The following is a 22,500-nucleotide window of genomic DNA, read 5'->3' as shown; positions in this document are numbered from 1 at the left end:
GCCCTTGACCTGGTCTATCAAGCAGAAGATCATGCAGCTGACCTTCAGAGACTTTCTGATTCACTCAACAGGTAGGAATACAACATAACTATGTTGTAAATCCTACAGAAATCCAGTTAACACAGAATACACAAAACTTCACTGTTACTGTTACAGATATTTGTTACACTTTTTTGTCCCAATTGTATTTATGGTAAATAACTGAAATATTTATTTATCTGTTTAAACCTTGTAAGATTATTTGCTAAATATTTATTTATTTTCATTTTTATCTCATGTCTCTCCAGATTAAATGTTTAATGTAATGCGGAATTGTAGGTATTTTTTCCGTTGCAAACTGACTAGTGGAAATAATTTGTCTTTTATCTGAAACAAAGAGTTTACATTTTTTTAAAAAAAACATTCATATAAATCTAATGTTTTTTGTTGGTCTTTTAGTTCTCTGTCAGATGCAAGAAATACATCTTTGAATGCGACAAATGCTATCCATGCTCACTCAGATATTCAAAATGTGATTGAGCAAGCTGAGAAACTGGCAGAGCAATCTAACTATACAATTACAGAAGCGCTGGCCTTGGTAAGCACTCTAATAGATTTTCTTTAGTAGACAAAATACAGCCTATCCTGTTGCAAGATATTTAGGCCTGAAATTGTTAGCAGATTCTTAGTTGTAATTATATTCATTATTTGTAAGGGCACTGACTTTTTCCCTATTTAATGATGCAGTTTCACTTATTCCAACTTATTCTAATTCTGTATACAAATGCAATGCTTTACAAACCTCCATGGCAGATAAGGAGTTAACACCTACTACCCTCCCCCCAGGGGACCTAACCACCCTCCCTTGGATTCCAACTCCATCACCCATTCCACTACCTCCACCTCACCGCACCCCATCAAACCTAACGCACCCCCTCTATAAAAATAGCAAACAGTCCAAAAAGCCTGAGGTGACTAGTAGAACTAACAGAACTGGAGGCCTCGGATACTAATGTATACAGGTCCGACGGCCAACCAATATACCATAAAAACCTCCCAAAAATGTTAATATCATTCCAATTTGTCCACATAACGGCCCATGTCAAGCCCAAGTTTTACCAAAACCCATTCATATTAATGCTATACTTGTAATGTAAAGTTATCTTAAGGTAATGTTACTCTGTAGTGAATACACCGTTAGCATTAATGAGACGTTAACAAAGATTAATGTCATATTAAGTCATATGTCGTTTTGTTAACCCCCCTCCCACATAGTGTTTGTACAAATTGCATTTACGTTCTCTTCTTCTATTTGTAATCCTGGTTGCAGGATTCTATTTTAAAGAAAGAGGATTTTTGAAGAGCTGCTTTATTTCTGATAAAACTATTTATAGATTTGTTGCAATTTAGATTAATTTCCCAGTTAGTTATAAGCTAACCATTACCTACATCTTTATAAAAACAATTGTGTTTCCTACATTATATAATCATATTATAAAACCTAAATTATGAAATAAACATTAAAAGAGCATCACCTAAATATCCAAGTGTTTTTACTTTATTGCAATCAATACATATGTTAATGAGAGAGTTTACAGCATTAAAGTTTTTTTACCTGACGGAATTACCTTTTTTTGTCCTAATTGAGTTACTGAACAGTAGAGTTCACTCTGAATTTAGTACGACAGCCTTGCTCTTCTGATAAGTTTGTTAAAATATGCATTTGGAAGTTTATCCTGCCAATGTTCTTAAAAATTGTAACCTGAAAGTTTTGTTTTATTGCCCTCCCAATTGTCCCTTTTTATAATTGGTCATCTGGCATGTACAGTAGTGGGTTTCCTTTTAAGGCGAGCAAACAAGATTAGCAATTCCCCATCCCAGAGTTCCTGCTGCAACTGACAACAAAGGATAATTCCAAAAATGACTGAACAAATTCTTAGAACTCATTCACTTTTCCACCCCAAGGGAATAATTCTATATAGTCCGAAGTGGCTTTGTTAGGACGGTTTCAGCCGAAAATCCCTATTGACTTGAATGGAGATTTTTGATCCTGAATGGCCACTTCAGAGTGTATGGAATATGTACAGTCGCACTTTCTAATCAAAGACAGATTTGATCTCCCCTTATCATTCTTGTGACATGCGTCATTATAAAAATCAACAGTTTTCTGAGATAGAGATAGAGATAGAGAAATATGTGCCATTCGGATTAAAAATAATAATAATCTGTTTTCAGAATGAATTTGTATCTCCAGTTTTGGAATTACTGCTGAATCATTTCCCCTAGTAAGGCTGCGTCCATGGTATGGATGACCGCGCGGACGCGTCCGCACGCTGAGCGATCAGACTGCCTAAAGGCAGTGATTGCATCTATACGGCGTGCGGGCGAGTGTACGCAGGAGGGGGCGCGTGTTGCGCAAGATATCAGTTAAAACTGATTTCTTGGTGCGACGGGCCGGTCACGTGAGCGGTTCGCCCAATGAGGCCGAACCAGCTCCATGACGTCACTGGCACACCACTAGACACGCCCACAGACGGCGTGCATACCATGGCCAGGGAAAGCACCCGCTTTCCCTCAGGCTCTGCGCGCCTCCGCACTGGCGAAGTGTCTATGGACGCAGCCTAAGGCCGCACATATAGTGCCCGCGACGGCGATGCGATGCGTGACGTCACCCGTCGTTGCTAGCAAAATTTGTATTTCACTTTGCGGCGGCGGCGGCGGCGCGGGCGACCAGGGCATTGATTGGTTTAGGGGCTGTCACATGAGGCGACAGCCCCTGAAAAATCAAATATTCCCGGCTTCCAAAAATCGCGTCGCCCCGTCGCTTTGTCGCCGTTGTGCTTACTATAAGCGCACGCGGCGGCAACAATGCATTTGTTTTCGGGCGACGTTGCGTCGCCGGCACTATAAGCACGGCCTTAGGCATGAACCTGAAACTTTCCCTCAACACAGGAGTTAATCGTTGCAAGTTCCCTGATATTTGTTTGTCTTTTTTTGTACTTAAGCTATTTCATTCCTGAAATCTTAACTACAATTGCAAAGTTAGAGAGCATGTATACATTTTACAGACACAATAATCACAATTTTCAATGTTTACTTTCTGAATGTATTGAAATTATCATAACGAGTAAATTTAATAATACTAACTTTTTTTCCCCCTTTAAACCAAAGGTTTTGGGGCCAGAAGGATCTTTACCATTTGCTTCCAAGAATTCTTTAGGGTTCAGCACACAACTTGTAAATGAATCAAACAATTTGAGACAGAACACTGAAGGTAATAGTTTGGAAGTATTACATCTCTTGAATTTTAATATTTGTGCTGGGTTTTATGACTTAAATATTGAGTTGGATATTATACATGTATTCAGGTATGCTGTTTAGGTGTATTAGGTGGAGGAAAGTATGTTCATATTTTAGGGTATCTTGACATAATTGTTTACCCCTTTTCTTTATTTTACCATCTTTTTTGAACAGTGTGGATGGACCTGAATTTAACCTAACTAAAAAAATGGTGTCAATACAGTATATGAAATATCTGATGCTGAAGTTTAAATGAGTATTGCTTAGATATACTATTTAGGTCAAACTAGCTACATTTTATGTTAAATAAAAAGATCTGAAATCATTTGTGAAAAATGATACCTGTCATTTCTAAACTCCAGTCGGTGAACGGCAAGCTCTCTTTTTGTTTTGAACTGTGTCTTCTCTACAAAAGGGAAATTGTGCTGATACAGTACCATTTGATGTGCAAATCCAGTATAGTTACATAGTTACATAGTAGATAAGGTTGAAAAAAGACGTACAGTACGTCCATCAAGTTCAACCTTTGCTAAATTTAGACAACAGGTACCATATCTATACTTACTTATTGATCCAGAGGAAGGCAAACAAAAAACATCATTAAGGGGAAAAATAAATTCCTTCCTGACTCCAAGAATTGGCAATCGGATTAATCCCTGGATCAGCATCCTTCCCATGTATACTTATTTGGTATATCCCTGTATACCTTTCCTTTCTAAAAAGATGTCCAACCTTTTTTTGAACAAATCTATTGTATCTGCCACCACAGTCTCCATGGGTAATGAATTCCACATTTTAACTGCCCTTACTGTAAAGAACCCTTTCCTTTGTTGCTGGTGAAATCTCCTTTCCTCCAACCTTAAGGGATGGCCCTAAGTCCTTTGTACTGCCCGTGGGTTGAATAGTTCTTTTGAAAGCTCCTTGTATTGTCCCCGAATATATTGGTATATAGTTATCATATTATAGATTATCAGACTACATTTAGTGTTGGAGTTTCCACTTTGGAGTCTAATATTTGCTCATTTAGCAGTTCCCAAATAAGTATGCATTTGCATTAGGTAGGGGCAAACCCCAGAAATACCTGCATGGTAACAGGATAGTAGCTCACCAATGTGCTATTTGGAGTTAACAGAGTCAACTAATACACATAACCCATTACCGCCACCAGAAGAACAATATGACATTTTATAAATGCATTTTCTTTAGTTTTTGACAGCTCTACCTTTTAAAATTTAAATTGCCAATTTTCATGAATGCATTTGTTTGTTCCCATAGGTCTTGTATCAGACTTGAATGGATTGAAAGTGAAAGTGGATAAGATACAAAAACGCACTCGTGCATTTACTCATCAGATAAACGACCAGCTCCTTGCACTGAGGACTTTAGCAAATGGTAAGCAGGAGTATTATGTATTCATTTACTTTTAGTTGTAGAATACAAATTACACTTTATATCACAGACACAGTGATCTCTATGGTATGGGAGAATGCAGCAGTAAATGGATTCAGGTTCTAGAACATTGTATATCATTGTGATTACATTGAGATGTGGGAGTTTTTATTGTACAAACCTGAGGTTTAATTTAAGATAGGGCTTTAAATGAGAATTCAGAAGTTAGAACAAAAGCCATTTAAGGTTGAGTAACAATGTTTGCAGTCTTCTCATTTTACATATAATATTTTATTAATGTATAAATAAGAAACCAATATTCAGTTTGTCAGCCAATTACAGCTGAGGAACACGTTCATCTGAAATTCTCTGCTATCTAATTTAGAAAAGTCAAAAGTATTTCCACATTTTGAGTTAGTGCAAAGCACAACAGAATTATGTAATTTAATGATGCTGGAAAACACTGTTTTCAGAGAAAGAAAAGAGACTGGAAGGCTTTTATGATGCAGGACACAGAAATGACAGGCACATCATGTTCATCTACTTATTATTAGATACTATGTACAAACGTCAGGCAACTAAATCTTTTTCTTCCAAATAATGACTTCATTACCTTGTCCCACATGACAAATTTAAATGAAAATAAAAAACATGAATGAAAGTAGCACGTTGCCACTTCATTTTGTATTAAGGCACGCTCTGTGTTCTTATTCCTATTTTTTTTTTTATTGTTCTTCATACAGTGGATTGTTCTTGTATGTTTTTATCCACCGTAACCATAGTGCATTTTAATCAGACCACAAATGTTGTATACCTCCAAAAGTGTGCACAGATTACATTTGTTATATAATTTTCCTCTCAACAAAATCATTTTACATTTTACCTCTGTTAATAAAAAAAAATCTTACATGGACAACTACTGTATTTTGAAAAAAGCCATACCAATGAAATATCCACTTCAGTCATAATAATTAAAAGGAATAACATCTGCTTAACCTTTATTGGTTTATTCTCTTTAATCTGACGCAGACTGTTGGGTCGTTTTGGGTTGAAATTCCCTTTTGATTTGGGCACAATCACCCAATTTGTTGAATATAGAATAAGCCCCTTACTGTGCCTTAGAATGTAATTCATTGGATGTCACAAGGGCCAGCATTCTATTTACCCTTATGATGTCCAGGGAGTTTCATCTCCTGGTTTGCACATTTCTTGGGGAGAATATGTCTGAGCTCTAAGGGAGCTGTAGACCCATTCGTAAAAAGAGGGGGAGGACTTTCTCCCCCGTTCGTTCAATATATCAGGGTTGCAGATATGTCATCACTAAGCCAGTGATCACATGGTCTTGACACTGAAATTTAATTGACACTCTGGTGATGTGGACATTCTTGCACCTCAAAGGTTAAGTGACCTAAGAAGGTGTACAATGCCGTCTGCATTTATTTTGGTGAAAAAGAGAACAGAATGGAAAATGTGAACAAGGTCACATACTTTTGTCCATCTCTACTATATTTCAGATACAAGTGAAAAACTACAAGATGCAAAAGAACTTGCTTTGTCTGCTAATGTTAGTGCAGCGGACATGTTGAGCCATATCATGAATTTTGGCCAAAAATTGTTGAATGCTACTTCTGCGTTGTCCAAGGTTAATGACACGTTGCAGAAAACCAACAAACTCCTAACCGACTCATCAAAGACTGGTATGTTATCTGCAGCGTTGCACTGAAAGAAATCACGGCTTCCCTCGCTCTGAAGAAGCAGCTTGAATTAGGGCAAAAGTCAGTGTTGTTAGATCTACAAAATCTAAATGACTTGTTGAATTGGGACTTTATACATGTAAAATCTTATCATATGTTTTGATATTTAGCTGTGTCAGCTGAAAGCAGAATAAAAGAAGTGGAGATGCAAGCCAACATTTTATTGGACAGGCTGAAACCCTTGAGAATTCTTGAGGAAAACCTGAACAGAAATTTGTCCGAGATTAAAGAGCTGATCAGCCAGGCACGCAAACAGGCTGCGTCGGTAGGTTTGCTTGACCACAAAAATGTAATGATTTTTATAGCACGCGTAAATCAAGGGGGAGCCAATGCTAAGGATATAGAGGAATTTGTGGACAATTTGGTTTGAGCCTCATATGTCTACCTGTTTTGTGTCAGCAGAGCCTTTAATGTGCTTTTGTATTGGTAATGTCACAATATAATAGATACTACATCTGTTTTCAACATCTGTAGCTTTATTTTTACATTTGATTGAATGACGACGGATGCATGTGTTTCATTTTGCAGATTAAAGTTGCCGTTTCAGCTGACAGAGATTGTGTCCGTTCCTACCGACCTGAAATATATTCTACTAACTTCAACACTTTAACATTAAATGTGAAAACCAATGAGCCTGACAACCTCCTTTTTTACATGGGCAGCAGCACAAAGGTAAGTGACTTAACTAATAAAGCATGAGCTTCATTTGAACACACCCTTGCATGCAGGATAAAAGTAAATTTTCTAAGTTCTCAACAGTGTATCATACTTTTGTGACTTACTATTTTATTATCTTTTTCTATTTTATTTTTATCAGAACAATGTTAAAAAAAAAAAAAAAGTTCACCCAACATCAACTTCTTCTTTCTTCTGTTCATGCTACCATTATATTCATTCGGGGCCACTCACAGGGTGGAGATAGCTGGGCCATGTGTCCGAGAGGACTGGACCCTTCCAACCGCTCAACAAAACTGAAAGGCTGCAGTGCATGATCTTAGTCCCGAGCACCAGAAAACCTCTCAGTGGGCCTGTACATGAGACAGGACTGTACATGGGACAGGACTGTACATGGGACAGGACTGTACATGGGACAGGACTGTACATGGGACAGGACTACATGAGACAGTAGAATGTAGGAAAAGAAAATGTTTATAAATCTAGCATTTTTATGTTACTAATAGAAAACACAGATTTGGGGCCATCTTTTGACTCATTCGTTTGAATTGGTGCCTTACAACTTAGCACTGTTAATACATTTGGGTCCTGTATTTTTGTCTCAGAGGAACTTGAGGAGTGTACGATGGAGTTTACTAAGGCAAAATTTATTTATTGTATTTGTTGACGTACGTGTTCACAAAAAAGGCATCAATCAATATCAAGATGGCAAGTTCAAATATGCAGAAAAACAATACAGACCAGCGCCTTAAAGTCCCAATGTGAGATAAAAGTTCAATGGATGATTGGAAATGTCCAATGGGTGTTTATCTGATCCAGTGGACAGCAGGTGCCTCAACAGCAGGATGATTTATACATGCAGGGGAGACAAGAGAGAAAGATCATAGTGTAATACTGTGAGGTTAATACAAAAAACACATAGACATAGACAAACATACACAGATAACACTGAACAATAGGCTGACTAATATAAGGAGGAATATTTAATGAACAATAAAAATGCAGGTAACTGGTGATGAGCAGGATTAGGATCCGGTGTTTTAAAACCGGAATCCTACTTACAGCAAGTCCCTAGAACACGAGCAGATATGAGGGTATAAGTTCAAATATGCGAAACAGAAGCCTCCTAAGTTGGTTTGCTAACTATAGTGAATTTGGATGCTAAAAAGTGACACACTCAGTGTGATGTTTTATGGACTGTAACAGGCATGAGAAAACGTGTCCTTTTATTTGTGGTGGGAAATATGTCCACTGCATCCGGCAAAGCTGTATCATTTCTTCCAGGTAAAATAGACTTTCAGAACATTAGCATTCTTTGCTGTTTTTCAGACTGACTTTATGGCAGTAGAAATGCTTCATGGTAAAGTTTCTTTCCTTTGGGATTTGGGCTCGGGATCCGCAAAGATTGAAGATTCTGATATCCAAATTAACAACAATAAGTGGCATAAAATCCATGCAACAAGGTAACATAATTAATAAACACACAGAAACATTACCACAATATATATAAATATATATGTGTCCAAAGGAGTGCTATTGGGCCTGGCTAAATGTATACAACAAAAAACAAGCAAAGATGCCCAAAGCTACTTCCAATGTGACAAAAATACACAGTGCAATACCTATATATTCTCTTGAAAAAGGATCAATTAGTTTAACCCTTTGGCCAAAGCGTCTTAAGCCTGCTGCCGCTGGGTTACGACAGATCCAATGCTGATCATTCTTCCTGTAATTATACAGGTACATAAGAATTTTAACTCAGGGAGTGTTAGGACCTGCTAACGGTCACGCCTTGAAAGTGACAGCAGGCCTAAGATGCTATGGCCAAAGGGTTAAACTAAAGGACCCTTTTTCAAGAGAATACATACAATAGGTATTGCACTGTGTATTTTTTTGTCACATTGGAAGTACCTTTGGACATCTTTGTTTGTTTTAAGGTAAAATAATTATATTGTTTATCCGTTTTGTATCTTACCATAGAAAGTGGTTAGTTAATGTTCCACATGCTGTCACTTTTGATTAACCAAAAAATAGCTATATACCTTGTTGTGTTTCATATAAAGTACCTACCATGCTAAGTACTTAAAATATTACATACTATCCTATGTCAACCGGTATATATTTTTCAGTAAACTCCACTAACTAGCAACTCAATTTTGAATAATAGGCAGTGGTAGAGAAACTACAAACAATTAGTCTCATACCACTAGTGTCTGAAATGTTATAACTGTCTTTACAGTCACAGCATTCGAAAATAAGTCCCCTAATATCACAATTTGTTAAAATTGGCAATTGTTGCTAATAAAGAGTGTAATTTTTCTCATTCATTGGTTTGTCTGCTTAAGTTGATGTGAAACCTATATAAATCTATCTCTTAATAACATGTTATTTTGATTCCATCAAGTACCAAAATCAATATAAAAATCATGATGAATTTTTAATGTGTAAAGTTGTAAAAAAAAAAATCAACAACTATTAATCATTTTTCTGCCTGGGCGCTGTGGCTGACCTCTCTCATTATGAAAGGGTTAACATTATGAAATATAAAATGAGAAGATTATATAACAGACCCTTTTTTTCGTGTCTCCCTATTTTGAAAAATTCTCGGAAAGTAGCAACTTTTTAATCAATGAGACCTTTTGTGAAAATTTCACACAAACACCAATTTGTTGAGGGGGGGGGGGGGGAATGCAAAACAAGTTGCAAAGTATGTTTGGATGGATGCACACATATCCATCCAATAACACCACCAAACCTTCGATTTACTAGCATTTGTTTCCTGTTACAGGTTTGGTAGGTCGGGCACACTGAGTGTACAGGAAGTTACCTCCTCTCAGACACCTTCAACCAAAACCTCTTCTTCCCCTGGAACATCATCCATTCTGGATATAGATAATTCAACACTAATGTTTGTTGGGGGACTTGGAGGACAAATTAAGGTAGAAATCTACACTATGTGATTGTTTTAAACTAAATGGAATTTGTTGAAAAATTTCCAGTAAATTGAATTGTGGCTGTTGTGTTTTCTTTTACAGTTTAAGATATTTCTGCTCTTAAATATTGTCACAGCAATAATTTGTTTTGTAATGATTGGCTGTTTAAGACTATGGAGGTCATTCTATATCTGTTGAATTGGACATTCGGGTCGTTTTTTGGTTTCGGCCAAAAATCCCCACAGATTTCGAGGGGGATTTTTGAACAAAAACTGACTCTTTGTAGGGTGTATGGAATTTACCCCTCTAACGTTAATTGATAGCAGTATAACACAACACTATGGCACCATAACAATGGCAAATTGAACATTCACAATGCTGTGCAACAACATGTATTCGCCTCCTGCATTAATGGCATTAATGGCATGCCTCTTGTAACCATAATGAGAAATTTCCTTACCAATGCTTCCACGAGTCCAAAATCAGAAGGTAGAAATTGAGCAAAGTTTAAATATGCTTGCACAATTGTGGCACAAATTGTAAATGTATTTAAGTAGGGGACTTTGCTAAAATATTTATTCATGTCACAGAGTATATTCCTTCTTGGGACACTTCGACCAATATTTTGTACTTTGGGTGAATGTGTAAATGTGTGCCTTTTCCTATAAGAACCCATAAAATGAAATACGGTACTTCTAAACCACAGGGAAAAAAAACCCACAAAAATGTTATAACTGCAATCTACAGGAATATCCCTCATATATAACATTAAGAAGTGACATGTTTTAACACATCTATTCTGGTAGGGCTTTTCTAAAGTGACTGATCGCTCACGCAATAAAGCCAATGGGAGTCCTCGCAATCAGCCACCTTAGAGCTCATAGAAAAAGCTCCCTTGTCACATGAGTATCTTCAATTATCTCCAAGATTACCATCCACCTCTAACCATTGTTTCATAAAACATGGATTTGCAATGCATCCATTAATTTGCGCACATACAGCACCAACTTTATCATTTTCTGCTCTTTTTCTATCCCCCATTGATTCTTCTTGGAAGTTATTTGACTCCGTCATATCCAGACCCTGTCTAACTGCATGTAGAATATTCTTTCATAATACATACATCAATTTATTTTATAACTTCATTCACTTTAACAACTTTTATATAGTCTTCATTTTATTTTCTGATATATATATATATTTTTTTCCATAGAAATCACCAGAAGTCAAGACAAATCATTTTAAAGGCTGCATGGGCGAGGCATTTGTAAATGGGAGATCTGTCGGTTTGTGGAACTACGTTGAAAGAGAGGGCAAGTGTGGTGGATGCTTTGGAAGGTATTTATCTGATTGTGAACTGAGAACTGTTGCTTTGTTTTAGAAATTTAGTACCAAGTTTTAAATAAGCAGTGTGTGTTTTTATTTATAGGGAGGGTCCTCCGCACAGTGAAGGTAAGGTGAATCAGTCAGGATGAAATATAACTCTCCTTGCAGCTTCCTCTTATTGGGCGGTCGCTCCGACAATGCCCCCAAACAGTCCTCGAAAGGAGGCCTTGTAGAGAAAAAGAGAAGTGCACCAGGGGTTAAAAAAATGATAAATTGTTTTAATAATGGAATGTAACGGTGTTTCCCCCACCCTCTGGGAGATTCCCCTGTTACCAGGTGTTTGGTGCATGCTACCTATTGGCTCACAGGAAGCCGATTGGTCCGCCGATGGTAGTGGGGACGTCTGGACAGGCTTCTGGGGTACATTACTGTTGATTATCTCTGGGTACACAGCGCCTCCATCTACTGCAGGCTCCAAATCTATGGATGCCATTTCCCACAGAAGAACCATACTCCTCTCCCCCCAGAAAGATGACACACTAGGCAGGAGGTATAGATAACTGGAACTGATTTATTGATCCTCTGCATACACAGTATCACAGGCATTTGCCCAATACAGTTCACTGCAGGTCTCCAACTTTTGGTTGGTCCCTGGACCTCAACTCCGGGCCAAGGGCACCCGAAGCAGTCCTTACTCTTCCCTGCCCCTCTAGCAGGGACAAGGGAATGGTAATCACTCACTCTTCCCCCCAGGGGAAGAGGAACAGGGGATGCCTATGCACTGGCAATCCTTGTGATACCTTTTCGCCGTTTACTGCATGACTCCCTTAATTTGTTTGGATGTCTTAATGGTATTTCTACCCTCCAGGTCCTTAAGTCTCCCGAACCCTTTTTGCTTCCAGATTCTAAAGTTCTTTCTATCTAGGCCCAGAGCAAAATCAGAGTTGGCAAACAATGGGGTCATTAGGGTGTGTTTAGTAGTTAATGTATGTAACGGGTATTCCCCCCCCAATCACAGATTATAGTGTGGGTGCGGAGAACGTACAGTGTTACCAGCGTGTGGTGCATTACCTGTTGGCTCACAGGAGGGCTGAGCTTCCGCCAAGGGGAACCTGGGGCAATATGATATTATGAGTAACCACTTACTCGGTGCAGCGCCTCCACCTGCGATGGCTCCCACCAGAGGGGGAGTAGTTCCTCGCAAGACAAATACAATAATCACATACACTGTATGTATAATAACCAATACCTTTTACTAACGTGCAAAGCAAACATGTAACATCAATACCACAATAACAGGTGTCCCTCTCTAGAGGAAACACTAACTACTGCGTTGCGCAGGATGCTTTCCCAACACCAGGTGATCCCACACAGTGTCCATAGAATTCCCACCCAATGTCCCGCACTCTGGCAGAGAGAGGCAATGGGTGACTGCGCAGTCACTATTATACTAAGGGCCCGTTGGTGCACTTGTGTATGTATAGTACCTGCCGAGCACTCCGGTGCTCGGAGCCGCAACAGCTTCGCAAAGGATCAGTCGTTCTGGGATCCCGTCTGATCCGGTCCGGTGAATCCTTGCTTGGGGTCCCCATGGGGCGATCCCACCCTGGAGATAGTCTCTGGTCTCTGGGTACCGACTTGAGCCCAAGTCGTCTCTCGTGGAGCGCAGCCTCCGCTGTGTCCCTGTCTATCACTGGCACTACGTGACACGGTCCCTAACCTAGGGCCTGTCCCTGTAGAACCACAAGCTGGGGAATGAGGACCTACCTGGGACCTAAGGGGTTAATGGCCTATCCCGTCCCCCTAGCTCTTCCCGGTCCTGACTCTAACTAACTACTAGCACTCGCAGCACTTGCAGTAACGCGCTACAACCTACTCGCTACCTGCAGCTAACGTACTGCACTAACACTGTGCCTGCCTGTCAGACCTCACGGCACTGACAGCCGTGACCCTGACAAGACAGCACACTGACACTAAGGGCCGCGTCCCTATCTTGGGCCGTCCCTATTCAATTACCCACTAACCTGGTGGGGAGTTTGGGGCCTACCTGGGGTGTGGGTACCTATCTGGGTGCAGGAGCTGCACTCGCTCCCCGCACCCTTCCTTCCCTCACAGCTCCCCAGGTCCAACTAACTAGCGTGCTGTGAGCCAGCGAAATTTATCCTTTTCTCTCCAGAGCCTTCCTGCAGCCCTATTGGCTCCTATGAGGCACCTGGTGCCTGTCTCGCTATGCCCTATGAGAGTTGTAGTCCCATGGAGCCTAGAAACACATTGGGGTCGCGTGCGCGCCTCTCCTGCGCATGCGCAAACATTTTGGGGCCGCCTCAACCTTCTCCTGCCTATTCTCACGCTCGCGCGACTTCCTAAAGCCTGCCATAACTGACTAGCTAGCCCTGCGCATGCGCGACTCTGTCGGGCCGCCGGGTGTTTACCGCGCATGCGCAAACTTGCGAAACATGGCGGCGCCCTGCACGGGAGCCGCCGAAGATCCCCAGCGCACCGGAGCGCTCCCTGCTCGGCCCCCACCCTCCGGAATGGCCGTCGGGTCTGCCGCTTGCCTCCGGCAGCACCCGCCATCGATCCTGGCCACGGAGGGGATGGGGGTCGCCAGGTGAGAGGGGTGACCTGGCTACATGTATATCTAAATTTAGTGGCCTTCCAGACTGCAAGTGAGTTGGACATCGCTGGTTGCGGCTCTCTAATAGATCTAAGCATCTTTTTAGGGTACCCTATTAGATTTTGTAGCTCCAGAGCGGCACAGACTTAGCTTTCCAGCTCCACCCATCTCCTGAGACTCCGACCTGTGTGCCACTGTACAATTTGGCATAATTGGGCTGCCTTGTAATATGACATCAAGCAAGGTCCCGCTAGCCCCCATCTGCTGTTGGTCTTTTTAGTACAGTCGCCTTAATTCTAGGACGCTTATGTCTCCATATAAACTTTCAAATCAACGACTGCATTGATAGAATGTCCTTCCAGACCACCGGTAATGGAAGAGTTTGAAACAAATATGGGTAGAAAGTTAATTTTAATACAATAAATCTTCCCAATCCAAGACATATTGTATGTGGGGCTATGACATGTTTTATATCTTTAAGCTGAAAATAAATATATTTGTGTACATAGAAAAGCTTAAGATGTTTTCTTTACATCCATAATACTTCTTTAAAATACCTTAAAAGATTAGTAAATATGTTTTCTTAATTAAAAAAAAAACAGTTATATATGATTATGGCATAAGAGAACTGACACATGTTACACATAGCTATAGTCATTTGTCGTCCAAGTCAGGGGAGCGCAGTGAAATTACCGGAAAGTAGAAGAGAATGGGCAGAATATAGTGCAATATGTCTTTGCAAGATGCTGGAAATGGGGACTGGTGATTGACGTTATTCTCACATATTCCCCAATAATAAAGACAATTCCCCAAACTGTGGCAAATAATCTGCACTGGTAGTCTGGTAGAAGAGGAATCCTTCCAAGGGAAAGTGGGGAGAGGAGACTAAAAATATATAATATTAACACTTAAAATGGAACACGCACAAAGTGTTAATATTATATAAAGAATAGTTTCTACCATCTGCGCTATCTGTCTCCTTTCTCCCCTTTCACTTGGAAGGATTCCTCTTCTACCAGACTACCAGTGCAGATTATTTGCCACAGTTTGGGGAGTTGCCTTTATTATTGGGGAATACAGTATGTGAGTATAATGCCAATCACCAGTCCCCATTTCCAGCATCTTGTAAAGACATATCGCACTACATTCTGCCCATTCTCTTCTACTTTCCGGTCATTTCACTGCGCTCCCCAGACTTGGACGACGAAAGACATTTGTGAAGAATTGGTGGAACTATTCTTATAAGGGTTTGAGCAGCAACTAGTATTCGACTTTTTATTGTTATTATTTTTCTGTGCGCACTCTTTCATCACTGAGAATGTAAATGATTGTTGTGTCACTTGTTTGGGATAGTCTATTCATATTATATACACTTTTTTCGTTCACTTTGATATTTTATCATGTTCTCATCCTGAGGACTTATTGCTTAAATTGTTTTGGGTGAGGTGAGCCATTTGTAACACTGTTTCGCATTCTATAGCTATAGTAATGTCTACAGTTGCTTATATCGAAGGAGTATTTTCAACAGTGGCCTCGGTTGAATTGAAAGGTTCAGTCCCTTAAAAAATATCCAGTCTTCTATTTAATTTGTCCTTCAGATTGTCATCATAAATCAGGAAGCCTCAACTCTGCTGCCCCAAGGAAGCAACGGGCATTTTAAACGTGGTTGTAAAAAGCAGCTAGGATTGTGGCAGCAGATAAATGAAAGGATGCAATACTTTTTTAATGGCCACATCAACAAAAGTAAGCGTATCTTAAAGGAGCAATCCAAGCACCTGCCTGTCCTACATACAGTATGTGTTCTTTTAAATAAATCCGTTCTGTAGTATTAGATAATACTTACTACCTTTTTTTAATTTTAAAATTCAACTCAACACAAATTTTAATGAGTTTTAATGTACTGAGCATCGTTTGATTTCTATAGCAGGTTGAACCTCCCCAGTAGTGCAAGATTTTTGCAACACTTTCCTGTTTGTGATCATTCCTCTACTCCCTCTATCACTGCTCTATTCCCAGCAGTTTGAGCTGTAAACTGTAACAATAGATAATGTTACCTTAGTAATATAAGGATACATTGTAGCTGCTGAGTTACACTGATTGAAGGATTGATTTGAAACTGAAAGGCAGCCATTTAGTGAACCCTGGGAAACAGGATTTTGCTGATCGATCACGGGACAACAAATCAATCGGCAGCTTAGGTAACTATTTTCCAATAAAGTAATCAAATTCTGCATATATTAAAACAAAAGATATATTTTTTTTCAGCTGCTTGAATTGCCCCTTTAAAGCAAAGAATGCAGTACTGGAGCTGATTCTGTAACTGTTTATCATTGAGATTGCCCTGGTTGAAGTGCTGCTCATTTTAACACTGGGCTGACATAAACGTGCCTGCTCCTCTGTAGTGCAGATGCATTGAACCAATTCTCGACAACAGTTTCTATTTGTAGCACAGCTGGCCGACATGACCTTAGAGACAGCAGTTAGTATAGTGGATTACTGTATATCTTTTCAAACCAGAAGGTGGTGTTGCATGACAGTTTAAGAAATGTGTTCCATTGTATTGTGTTCTAGATAGTCCTGTCCCTGTAATACTTTATTTTCTTTCAATTTTGACCATAGTTTCTCCAAAATGTGTTGCTGTGAGGATATACAGTAACAGCATACACTACTAAACCAAACAGCAGCATTATAAAGTAGATGGAGCACACACATTATTTTCTCTTGACGTTCTCTGATTGTAGGTGCTTCTGCACGTAACTTAATTACAATGTAACGTTCTTTTTAAAGTGCAGATACACTGAACTCAGGAAAATAAAACAAACAATTTAAAGTTACACTTGCGGCACCATGTGGGACCAGTTTGATTTAACGACAGTCATATGTCTAATAGATTAAAACTAAGTGAACGGTGCCTTTCTGAAATACATATTTTAAATATTATTTTTACAGCAAAGACAATAAAACGGCAGAACCGGACTCTGGGTAGTGGCATGCACATTGGCACACTGAGTGTGTCACTTTTTTGGCAGGGTTTCCTCGCTTACAAAGCTATGGAACTTGCCACCAAGCCAACACCGGCTGAAAACCCCTGGAGTGAGAAAGATGGTAAAAGAATGAGTGCTCTTAGACATTTCAAAATGATATGTATTAAGGAACAGCAGAAAACTATTTTTTTGGCACAGACAAAAAAAAATCCCCTTATAGGACCAGCATCTATCAGAGTTGAATCGCTGCAAGGCTAATCAGCATTTTTATATACCCTTAAGTGGTAAAATTAAAAAAAATGTAAGGGGAAAATACCTAAACAAAAAGGCATCGCTGGTGTTCTAGCAACCCTGCAATTTCTCTGAATCAATATTGGCCGTGTGCAATGTGCCTCAGGCCGCTCGAGTAGCAGGCTGATGTGATGTCTGGGAGCAGACAGCAACTCATTCATTCAAGTGTTAAATCAAAAAGGAAAAAATAAATAAAAAAGGTTTATATTTTCAAACACGATTCCAAAATCAAAGTTACATTAACATTACAGAAGGTATAATAATCTAGTTATGATATGGTTTGTGGTTAGAATCGCGAGAACCAAGTTACATCAGTGATCCTGTAGCTCTATATTCAATTAAAAGGTCAATGCAGACAACACACTTATTTCCAAGTTTCTATTAATTTCTTCCATTGTGGTTTCAATTCAGCCATGGTGAAGCAAGGAAATAAATCTGAAACCTCACCATAACATAGCTGTTTTGCTCTTTTTGCCCAAACAGTTTGAGCTTAGTTAGTGATTTTAGCAGTAAGATATTCCAGTAGAGCAGGGGTGCGCAATCTGGGGGGCGGATAATTTTTTTGGGAAGCACAGCAGTTACAGAGGTCCTGCGCTCTTCCCCAAAGCATTAAAATTAAATGCTTGGGAGCGCGCGAGATCTCTTTAACTCACTTACCTTCTCTCCTACGGCTTAGGGCAACGCATCACCATGGCACATGACCCCACAGCGTCATTTGACACCAGATACTAGGTAGGGGGGGGCGCGAGTACTGGGGCTGAGAAGGCCTGGGGGAGGAGGGGGGGCACAGGGTCAAAAGTTTTTACACCCCTGCAGCAGAGGCTTCAAACCAGAAGTAGTAAGGATATATTGGTTGAACCTCCACCATTCGAAGCAGAGACAAGGAATCCTATCTGCGCACCTGCATGTTCTTCATCAATCATCCGTAAAACATTTCACTTTCTTGGTTTCTTTGGAAATTAACACAATATTTTGGGTTTTCAATAGGGACCCTGAAATGGACAATGTATGTTGATGAAATGTTTCTAACAAGCAGGCTATACATATTTAATTGAAAATGTAATAAACTTTATGAATTTTCAGGTGACGTTGCTTCATGGAATATTTGTAATATTGAGATAGTGTGCCGTTTCCTTCCTGTGTTGCTTGTCTATTGGGTTGGAGCATGGCATTCCCCGACTGTGGTTTGCACCTGCGCCAAGGAGATATGCGGTGGCCTTTTATTGCAATAAGGGGGGTCCTTCACCAGCATCTTCATGTAAGAAAACCAGGAAAAGGGTAGACACTTTGCCCGTGCAAAGTCCTACTCAGAAAAGAAATAGTAATTAAAGAAAGTGGGCCCTCACTCAAATTTCCTCCTACCATGTTTACAAACTACACAGTAACTGTAGCAATATTTAAAATTAGTTTCTCCTCCTCTAGCAGCAATTGAATGTATGCAAATCATCTACCCATTATCCTAACTCGAATGTAGTTTAATTAAACATTAGATAAAGAGGAAAAAATTGCTTTCTGACCTTGTGTTTCTTGTTTCTAGTCCACAGGATGAAGACACAGCTTTCCATTTTGATGGCAGCGGGTATTCCATTGTGGAAAAGACCCTCCGTTCCACTACAACGCAAATCGTCATCCATTTCCGCACCTTCTCTCCAAATGGTCTCCTGATTTATCTCGCTTCTAATGAAACTGTAAGATTTTACTCATTAATTATCTCTTTTTTAGTTTGTTACTTGTGTTTTTATTAAGATTTTCAATAATAAAATGGGAGGAGGGGGGGACGGGTACAAAAAGAAAAAAGGGAGGGGGGGTTGGGTACAAAAAGAAAAGGGGGGGGGAACAACCATCTTATACACAGTTTTTATATAGCAACAATCACATCACAAATCATACAACATTGACACATTTAGAAATACCAATCTTAATCGTATAGTACTCCCCATGGGGCCTTTCCCTCTTATTTCTCCTCACTTATAGATAAATTCTGTCCTCCCATCTCTCTTCACTCAATTCACTTAGCTGTCTCAGCTAATCTCTTACATCCCAAAGGTTCCCATACCCTATAGAACTTCCTCGTAGTGTGCTTTAGAAATTAGGTACATTTCTCCATTAGCTGAACTTCATTTATTCTCCTAATAACTTCTCTTCTGGAGGGGGGTGGGGGGGTGTTTTTTTCCACGCCGCTGCCACAGTGCATCTGGCTGCCGTTAGTATATGCGATATTAATTTAAGCATGCAAGAATTCACATTCTCCATAGGTTTGGCTAGAATTATTATAACTGGATCTGGCAGGAACGTAATACCCACAGCATCCTTTATCAATTTCAAAATGTTCCCGCAGTAGATCTGCATTACCAGGCAGTACCACCAGATATGTGCTATATCTCTGTCTGTCTGTCCAAATCCCCTATCCAAGGCCTATGGAGACATCTGCTTTAATGTCTTGGGGGTGTAATACAATTTTAGCATCATTTTATATATATTTTCTTTGTTACTGTACATATGGAAGTTTTACCCACATTTTCCCATACTGTACAGTATGTCTTCCCAGACTTCTCTTGTAATTTCTGTCTGAAAATCCAAAACCCACTGTTCCATATATTGATGGGTGGGAATGTCTTTCATTGGAGTTAGACCTTGATATAGGGATTATATTAGCTCTTTTTGGTATTTTCTAATTTTACATAGTTCTTCGAATAATGTGGATCTGGGAAATTCTACTCCTAGTGGGCTTAGTTTTACAAAGTGTCGAACCTGCATTTATTTAAACATCTCAGATTGTGGTAGGTTGTATTTCTTTTCTCAGTGTCTCAAACTGCATTAGTTTGTCCTTCACCAGTAAATCTCCCACCTCCAAAATACCTCTATCTCTCCACCTATCGTATCCCTGTCCTTGCAAACCAGGAAGGAATCCTGTGTTACCAAACAAAGGGGTCAGTCTAGTCTGACATCAGCTTATATATTTTTTTGGACATCTGACAGATTTTCAGTGTAAGCCGATCACTGCTTGTTCAGGCTGTCTCCCCCCTTTGAACCCGACACTCGACCACAGCAGAGAGGGCACTCCAATTGTTTTTTTAAATGAGCTATCCTGATCCATCCAGCTATACATCCCACTTGGATTAACAACAATAAACATAACTGCGCAACAAATCGTGTGGTATAGAGTTAATATAGATAACGAAGTCTAGAAGAGGCTTATACCAATAAAATAAGTGTTCACAATAAATATGGTTAAGCACAAAACCAGTGATTGTGAATATAAAAGATAACCTTATACAATAAAGAACGAGTGTCTGCTGCTAAAATATAAATTATATTAAAAAAAGTGGTGATAGATGCATGTACAGCAATTCCAATATTTAAAAACAGGGCATGTTTAGGGCACATGTTACCACTGCAGCATCAGCAGGTCATGGATCAGCAAGGCGCTATTGACATCATTCGAATCACATCCAGGTAAGTGAAGGTGTCCTGGCGCTCCGTCTCCGGTCTTGCTTCTATAATCCTGGTCTTCTGCAGCTGTGGTGGTACTTTCCCTAAAGAGGGGAAGCTCTGGTGTCGAATATTGATTACAAACCCTTACTAAGGCTCTAGGGATAACAAACCCACCATGTGACCTATTCTCTAAGGAGCACAAGACGCGTAAGCGCTGACAACAATTTTCATTCCACTTGGAGAGTGCCAATAAATCATCTGCTTCATATGTGACACCATATAATATTTTTAAATATTCTAGACTGCCAAACTTTCCCCTTCTCTGGTATCCATCATAATTGACCTAGCTATCCTTGTTTGTTTATTTCTCCAGATAAATTGCATAATCTTATTTTGAATTTCTTTTTTTCTTTTATGCGGGACAGAGATCGGTAGTGTCTGCAAATAATATAAAAGTCTGGGAAGAATATTCATTTTGACCACTGTTATATGTCCTACCCAGGATATATGATGGGAATTCCAGGATTGAAGATCTTTCTTAATTTTTGAAAATAATTCCGGGTAATTGTATTTATATTGTGAGTGATCTCTTGTGAGATATATCCCTATATATTTCAAAGTAGTCTTTTTCCATTTATAATTGAAATTTAGCTTGAGGATCTCAACCTCCTTGTCAGATAATGTTAAATGTAATGCTTCAGACTTCCCTGTGTTTACCTTATATCCAGATAGCTCACCAAATTTGCTAAGTGTAGACTGTAAGTTCATGAGAGATATCAATGGGTTAGTTATCGTGAGGATAATATCATCTGCGAACAGTGACAATTTGTAGATCTCATCTTGAACTTTAACCCCTTATATGTTGGATGAGCCTCTATTGGTAGCTGTTAAAGGCTCAATTGTTAGTGCAAACAGCAGGGGCGAAAAGGGGCACTCCTGCCTGGTCCCATTCTCGATTATTATTTGATTTGCTATCCCCGCCTGGTAGTTTCAGCGTGGCTGTTGGAGTCTGATAGAGAGCCCTCATTAATTATCTTGATATTTAGCTTCATTCTTTTTGTCTTTTCCTAATGAACTTTTTTTTTAAAGTCTTTTGTTTTGACCTGCAATATATATATTTACATTTTTACATTTCATTATGCGAGAAGATGACATTTGCTTAATTATGCAAAGATTCGACTAAGCGAAACTCGAAGTTTGCTTCCAGGAACATACTGTAGCATGAAAAGAAATAAAAAATACCGCAAAAAAGAGTCTTAGGGGTAAAGCCATATTCTCTGAAGCTGCCGTTCTGGACGTTTCTCCCTAAAAGTTCCATTTAAATAATCAGGGATTTTCAGCCAAAAATCGTCTGAACAGCCATTTTGGAGTATGTAGAATTGACCCTTTAGGCAGAATTGTATGGTCTCACATGGTATTTGAATAACAAAAGGTTCTAATAAACTTTTGAGGGTTTGCAAAGAAATAGAAAAGTTTGTCTCACAGTTAGTGGGCCGAAATTTGAAACAGAATACCAGAAACTCAGTCTATTTACGAGGTACTGGGAGTTGGTAGTGGGTTTCACAGCCATAAGATACCTTTCCCAGGAACCCAGGTAGACGTCACCCGCCCCAATTCTTGTGGTAGACCCTAATGAAGAACCCTGAGAGGCATGAAAGCTTGTAACATACCAGCTATTTGCAATAAAAGGTACAGCATCACACTACGTGCTCCTTCCTCCATATTTTACCACGTGGTAGCACCTCGAACCCTCCTCATTCCTCTGGTTGCTGTCTGTATTTCATAATAAAAGTAATACATATAGTAGTAGTGTTACA

General features: G+C 39.5%; 1 protein-coding gene across 1 annotated transcript in view; it reads left to right on the top strand.

Moving 5' to 3' along the window:
• LAMA1 (laminin subunit alpha 1) overlaps nt 1–22,500 on the top strand; it is a 190,397-nt gene that overhangs the window by 146,936 nt on the left and 20,961 nt on the right. The window contains exons 39-49 of the mRNA XM_075585330.1: nt 1–71; nt 439–577; nt 3,151–3,253; nt 4,555–4,671; nt 6,183–6,365; nt 6,533–6,687; nt 6,951–7,094; nt 8,427–8,560; nt 9,886–10,036; nt 11,244–11,368; nt 18,786–18,936. The exon at nt 1–71 is cut by the window's left edge and continues 93 nt beyond it. Of these exons, the coding sequence (XP_075441445.1) occupies nt 1–71; nt 439–577; nt 3,151–3,253; nt 4,555–4,671; nt 6,183–6,365; nt 6,533–6,687; nt 6,951–7,094; nt 8,427–8,560; nt 9,886–10,036; nt 11,244–11,368; nt 18,786–18,936 (1,473 nt within the window). The remainder of the gene's footprint in view (nt 72–438; nt 578–3,150; nt 3,254–4,554; nt 4,672–6,182; nt 6,366–6,532; nt 6,688–6,950; nt 7,095–8,426; nt 8,561–9,885; nt 10,037–11,243; nt 11,369–18,785; nt 18,937–22,500) is intronic.

Source organism: Ascaphus truei, chromosome 2 (assembly GCF_040206685.1).
Source record: "Ascaphus truei isolate aAscTru1 chromosome 2, aAscTru1.hap1, whole genome shotgun sequence".
NCBI lineage: Eukaryota > Metazoa > Chordata > Amphibia > Anura > Ascaphidae > Ascaphus > Ascaphus truei.
Note: the sequence above shows the minus strand (reverse complement) of the source record. Positions and strands in the feature narration are given on the sequence as shown.